Source organism: Calidris pugnax, unplaced genomic scaffold (assembly GCF_001431845.1).
Source record: "Calidris pugnax isolate Ruff unplaced genomic scaffold, ASM143184v1 scaffold724, whole genome shotgun sequence".
NCBI lineage: Eukaryota > Metazoa > Chordata > Aves > Charadriiformes > Scolopacidae > Calidris > Calidris pugnax.
Window position 1 is genome coordinate 53,618 of NW_015092066.1, and position 6,854 is coordinate 60,471.

The window sequence follows — 6,854 nt, forward strand, 5'->3', positions numbered from 1 at the left end:
TTTTCACTGAAAGGGTTATCAGCCATTGGAATGGGCTGCCCAGGGAGGTGGTTGAGGCACCATCCCTGGAGGTGTTCAAAAGACGGGTTGATGTAGTGCTGGGAGGTATGGTTTAGTGATGGTGCTCCTTGTTTGTTGTGTGGGTGTCTATTTTTGTCAGTTAGGTTGACAGTTGGACAAGATGATCTTTAAGGTCCCTTCCAACCTAGAAGATTCTGTGATCTTCTGGCTCTGAAGCACTGATAGAGCTGCAGAAGGACTTGCACTCACCCTGCCGGAGAAGGACGTGACGCACGGCTGTGTCGACGTAGTAATTCACCGGGTCTCCACTGTGGATCATCAAACCATCCACAAACTTCATGGATTTGGCACGCTGACCTCGGAGTTTGCCAGACACAACCACCTCACAACCCTTGGCACCGCTCTCCATGATGAAGCGGAGGACACCATAGCAGGCTCTGCAGGGTGAGAAAAAAGCAACAGCCACAGCGTTACTCCCGCTCTGCCAAATCCATGGAGGCTTTTTACACCAATTTCAAGCACAGGCAGCGACAATTCAACTGGTTTTTGCTAAAAAGCCTTCTCAATGCACACCCAAAGCTCTGTCAACGCTACACAAAGCAACAAAAAAAAAAATCTTCACACCATTTTAGAACTGTTAAACCCAGCGTAACAGAACTCTGGTGACTTATGGGCCTTGTAAGAGTGTGGAAAGAGTGAAAAGTGCATATTCTTTGTAATAAAAAAGCAGCTCCAAAGCTGAAGGTGGCCAACAGACCCACGTCAGGAGCACAGCTCCTCATCCCTTCTCAGACAAATGCCTCTAAATCATCCAATGCTGACGGGATGTTCCTGCTGAAGAACCACGCGCAGCATCACAGAACGTGGCACCACGGAGGTATCGCAACAAGAGCCACTCCCTTCTGACTCGTCATCTTATCATCACTGAAGGGATGCAGGGAGCAAGGCCACTGTCACCTCAACTGCAATTCAGCCAGAAGGCTTGAAATCACATTTCACTCTTCCACCTGTTTATTTACAAGTAAATAAACACAAGCTTTATACACACCAGGCAGAAAACTGGTGATCTGATCCACTAAGACTTCAACTTTTATGTCTGAAACATTTCCTAGCAATTACTATCAAAAGTAACCATGTATTACAGAAAAAGCTTCTATATGGTAGAATTATCAAAAATATGAACTGCCCTTTCCAAGAGCAGCGTTATCAGGTTCAATTTTCAAACCACAGACGAGCTGGCAAGGAGTTGTGTTTGTTGTTTTTTTTTTAAATGGAATTTGAATTGCGCCTTGAATTGCAACTTGAATTCAAGTTGCGCCAGGTCATCTTATCATCACTGAAGGGATGCAGGGAGCAAGGCCACTGTCACCTCAACTGCAATTCAGCCAGAAGGCTTGAAATCACATTTCACTCTTCCACCTGTTTATTTACAAGTAAATAAACACAAGCTTTATACACACCAGGCAGAAAACTGGTGATCTGATCCACTAAGACTTCAACTTTTATGTCTGAAACATTTCCTAGCAATTACTATCAAAAGTAACCATGTATTACAGAAAAAGCTTCTATATGGTAGAATTATCAAAAATATGAACTGCCCTTTCCAAGAGCAGCGTTATCAGGTTCAATTTTCAAACCACAGACGAGCTGGCAAGGAGTTGTGTTTGTTGTTTTTTTTTTAAATGGAATTTGAATTGCGCCTTGAATTGCAACTTGAATTCAAGTTGCGCCAGGGGAGGTTCAGGCTGGATATTAGGAAAAATTTTTTCACCTAAAGGGCAGCACTTACTATCAAAAGTAACCATGTATTATTATGGGTGTCTATTTTTGTCAGTTAGGTTGACGGTTGGACAAGATAATCTTTAAGGTCCCTTCCAACCTAGAAGATTCTGTGATTACATAAAAAGCTTCTATATAGTAGAATTATCAAAAATATGAACTGCCCTTTCCAAGAGCAGCGTTATCAGGTTCAATTTTCAAACCACAGATGAGCTGGCAAGGAGTTGTGGGTTTTGTTTTTTTTAAAATGGAATCTGAATCCCACATTTCCTCACTGTGCCATCCCGTTCAACTTGCTCTACTCACCGACGCACTGCTAAACCTCCCAGTAGCAATTACTATCAAAAGTAACCATGTATTACAGAAAAAGCTTCTATATGGTAGAATTATCAAAAATATGAACTGCCCTTTCCAAGAGCAGCGTTATCAGGTTCAATTTTCAAACCACAGATGAGCTGGCAAGGAGTTGTGGGTTTTGTTTTTTTTAAAATGGAATCTGAATCCCACATTTCCTCACTGTGCCATCCCGTTCAACTTGCTCTACTCACCGACGCACTGCTAAACCTCCCAGAAGCTTGTACCTCAGGGACTCTGCCTGAGCGATCGCACACAGACCTCTCGTGGCCACCTTCTCGGCATAGAGCTACAAAGGAACAGAAGTAAACTCAGAAACAGGGCTGTATTTCAAGCTACTTTTAATAAAACAGAACAAGAAGTAAACTCAGGAACAGGGCTGTATTTCAAGCTACTTTCAATACAACAGAACACAAGGGCTTCATACTACTCGATGCCCCATCCTACACCCAGTTCAGTTAGTCTTTCCACATTTACACACAGAAGCTTTATCCTCAGACACTACACTCCCTTAACGCCTTTGGTGCCTCCCTCCTACTCCTGGCAGAGCTGAGACACACCAAAAATGATGCTCCACAGAACCGTTCAACTTGCTCTACTCACCGACGCACTGCTAAACCTCCCAGAAGCTTGTACCTCAGGGACTCTGCCTGAGCGATCGCACACAGACCTCTCGTGGCCACCTTCTCGGCATAGAGCTACAAAGGAACAGAAGTAAACTCAGAAACAGGGCTGTATTTCAAGCTACTTTTAATAAAACAGAACACAAGGGCTTCATACTACTCTATGCCCCATCCTAATTTACACACAGAAGCTTTATCCTCGGACACTACACTCCCTTAACGCTTTTGGTGCCTCCCTCCTACTCTTGGCAGAGCTGAGACACACCAAAAATGATGCTCCACAGAAAGTCAGGAGACTTTTAAAACATCCATGGTGCAGTCTCAAAGAGCTGCTGCTTCAAACAGCCCCAAAACATTAGGTATCGTTGGCAAAAGGGACCCAGACAATCAAAAGAACCTCCTTTGGGACACAATTTTTACAACAGATCAGTTACCCAAGTTTGCTCAACATCAAACCTAAGAAAAGGTTTGATTTTTGAAAGCTGGGAGAGCGAGGTGTCTTAAATTTAACACCTCCCTCCAAGAGAACAAAGTTTGATGCTTCAGAAGACACTTAAAATCAGGCACATGATATTCCCAGAGCTCACAACTTATGATGCCCTCCATCAGAGTTAATGCCATTGAGGATGTTTAAGCATTTGCTGGTGATAATTAGCCATCTTCACTGTATAACGTGATCCACTGCTTCAAACAGCCCCAAAACATTAGCTATCATTGGCAAGAGGGACCCAGACAATCAAAAGAATTGGGACACAATTTTTACAACAGATCAGTTACCCAAGTTTGCTCAACATCAAACCTAAGAAAAGGTTTGATTTTTGAAAGCTGGGAGAGCGAGGTGTCTTAAATTTAACACCTCCCTCCAAGAGAACAAAGTTTGATGCTTCAGAAGACACTTAAAATCAGGCACATGATATTCCCAGAGCTCACAACTTATGATGCCCTCCATCAGAGTTAATGCCATTGAGGATGTTTAAGCATTTGCTGGTGATAATTAGCCATCTTCACTGTATAACGTGATCCAGCAACACTGGTTGAGCAGGAATAAATGTGAGCACCATACTCCAGGCCACACATTCCCTCCCCCTCAATTTGTTTGAGAGGAAAGACACCAGATTTCAAATGTTAAAAGACCAGAAATTACTGGTGTATCAGTTTACTGTCTATTTCATTGCAGCATCACACTCAAAAATCTCAAAGATCCTTTTGCACCAGAACAGTCTCTTTATAAGGAGAGAGGCATTATGAACTAATTAACAGTAACACATGAAACCCAAACATTAAATATCATATCAATATTGGGAGAGCAGCATTCTCTATAAAATATTTACAAATAAGTCAAGTTTCACCTGCTTCCTCCTTGTTGGGAAATCAGAGAAAACCAGCTGAAGTGACAGCACTCAAAATACCAAAACAATCTGTATTTCAGTGCAAGAGTGTTTTGTGAGAACAGGTTAAACACACCCCAAGTTACCTTCAAGTCAAACCACCTTTCAGCTGACAGCACCCAGGCAGAGCCAAAAAACCCACCGCACAACCCACCTACTACTGTTTGAACCAAGAGAGTTTTACCTCAACGCTTCCCTCGGGGAAGCCAAACCTCTTCTGCACGACAGCCGTCAGCTCCCGGATGCGGCGTCCCTTCTCGCCCAGGACATTCTGGGTTCTGGAAAAAAGAAAGTACTTAAAAAACTTAAAAAAAATGTTTCCAACTTAAAAAAATGTCTTCAAGTCTGAGCCTGTAGATGCCCCAAAGAGCTTCCAGACTATCTAGGAGTTGTAACGTTGCTGCGTCACTAAAGATCACTTCAGGATCTCTTTCACAAGTAGCTTCTTGTAATAATATTTACCACTTTACACTTGAGCATCCCTTACAGCCTGTGAGTCAAGAGCAGGATCTCAGTTACCTGGTGGCAAGTATGATAATCTCAGTCCTGGTTGGAGTGACCCGGACTTCTACGCCGGAGTAGCCATCTTCAGCCAGTTCACGAGTCAGAAACTCGTTCAGTTCGGCTTTGAAGATACCGTCGGCGACAAACTGAAAAACAAACAGACCAAGTCATAGGATAAGGGGCTGGAAAAGGATGATCTTTAAGGTCCCTTCCATAGACCAAGTCATAGGGTGAGGGGTTGGAAGGTGATGATCTTTAAGGTCCCTTCCAACCACCCTGCCCTGGGCAGGGACACCTCCCACCAGACCAGGTTGCTCCAAGCCCCCTCCAACGTGCCCTTGACCCCCTCCAGGGATGGGGCAGCCACAGCTTCTCTGGGCAACCTGTTCCAGGTTCTCACCAACCTCACAGTTAAGAATTAATTTCTAGTATTTAATCTCAATCTCCCCTCTCTCACTTCAAAACCATTACCCTTCATCCCATTGCTCCCCTCCCTGATCAAGAGTCCCTCCCCATCTCTCCTGTAGCCCCTTCAGGTACTGAAAGGCTGCTGTAAGGTCTCCCTGAAGCCTTCTCTTCTCCAGGCTGAAAAACTTCAACTCTCTCAGCCTGTCCTCATACAAGAGGGGCTCCAAGTCAAGCTCTGTTGAAGCACTAAGCCTTAACATCAGGTTTTCATAGTCTGAGTTTGGGTGGAATTGATCCCTGGGTGCATCCTGAAGACTCTCCCCTCACAGAGAGGAAAAAGCAGCAGCAGGGAAAAATAAAAGCCTCTCCTGAAGTTCCCAGAGACAACTCGCTTCCAGCAGGAGCCTACACCACTGACTACAGCCACACTACATGCTGAAATCAGAGCTCGTGGTGGTATTTTGATTCAACAAGAATTTATGCAAAATAATTAGGAGTATAAGCATCTCAGGGTAATATTCCTTTACCATCCTCACAGGGGCCTGCTGCTAAGGCTCCCGCTTCCACCCTGATAGTGCACAGGCCCCAACTCTCCCTCCCTCTCCAAGACAGCACCCTCCCGGCCTCGGTGACCTATAAAAAGGGGGAGTCACTAAACCCAAACTCTCTCCACTGATAGAAAAAGTAAAAACCAAGCAAATCCCTCAGCTTCCAGCGTCGCTCCGCGCCCCTCAGCACAACCCCTGCCTGCCTCCCCTCCGCACACAAGCCCAGAGCCCTGTGCGAGCCCCATAAAAGGGCTGAGGCGGGGGGGAAAGCACGGTTCCCCTCAGCCCCGGGGCCCGCTCCCTCACCCCGGCCTCCCGCCGCCATGTTCCCCGCCGAGCCTCCGAGCCCCATCCGCCGCCATCCTCCCGCATCCGCCGCCATCCCCTCGCCGTTGTCCCGCCCCGCCGAAGCCCGGGGCCGTCCCGGGTACGACCCCGCCGATATGGAGGGGCTCCGCGACGCGGCCGCTCTCACCTTGCGCTTCTTGGAGATCTGCACCGCCATCTTGAGCCGCGCCGCCCGGCGGAAAGGAAGGAGCAGGCCCGGAAGGGAGGGCTATATCCGCCTTCCGCCGCTCCCCATTGGGCCGGTGGGATCACGTGGGCCGGTGGGCGGGGGCCGATGGGAAATGTAGTCTTTAGCGCGCCGCCATGTTGGGGAGGCTTAACCCTTCCCCTGTCAGTGAGGATTTTCCGCCCTGCCAGGCTGCTCTGAACGCCCGCAGTCGGCATAAAAATGGCTATAAAACCGCTATAAACGGGTACAGAAGTTGGCAGCGAGGTAATCCATCCCGATTTGCTACGTGGAGGCCCACTGTGGTGGTAAAGAGGCCTTCCCCTCACGGCCACCCCAGGTGTGAGGGGAGCACAGCTCGAGGGGCGGTGGGAGGTGAGGGCAGTGACAGAGCCCCTCTCCTAACAGGCTACTTCTGCCCTTTTAACCCCCTTTTTTAGGCAGTCAAAGATGAAGGAAACACCCATCAGGAAAAAGGTGTGAAAAAGCACGGACAGGCTATTTGGCTATGTCCAGGGAAACACCCCTGTGCTTTCAGAGGACGTTGTACTATTATCCTGTAACTCACTGCTTTAAGTAAATTTTAACAATAGCTATTAACTGTTTACTGTTAACTGTAAATGCAGACGATAGCTAACTCTAAACTTAAAACTATTGCAGGTCTTTCCTACTGTTTCCGCAGCATCTCAAGCAACAGGGCTGTGGTGCCTCACTA

The 6,854-nt window shown here is 46.7% G+C and overlaps 1 protein-coding gene across 1 annotated transcript in view; it reads right to left on the minus strand.

Annotated features, from left to right (window-relative positions):
• RPS3 (ribosomal protein S3) overlaps window positions 1-6,199 on the minus strand; it is an 18,931-nt gene extending 12,732 nt beyond the window's left edge. Inside the window, exons 1-5 of the mRNA XM_014962213.1 lie at window positions 6,101-6,199; window positions 4,685-4,815; window positions 4,350-4,443; window positions 2,758-2,852; window positions 271-458 (exon numbers count right to left, since the gene is read on the minus strand). Of these exons, the coding sequence (XP_014817699.1) occupies window positions 271-458; window positions 2,758-2,852; window positions 4,350-4,443; window positions 4,685-4,815; window positions 6,101-6,130 (538 nt within the window). The 5' untranslated portion in view covers window positions 6,131-6,199. The remainder of the gene's footprint in view (window positions 1-270; window positions 459-2,757; window positions 2,853-4,349; window positions 4,444-4,684; window positions 4,816-6,100) is intronic.
• Between the last annotated feature and the right edge of the window lie 655 nt (window positions 6,200-6,854).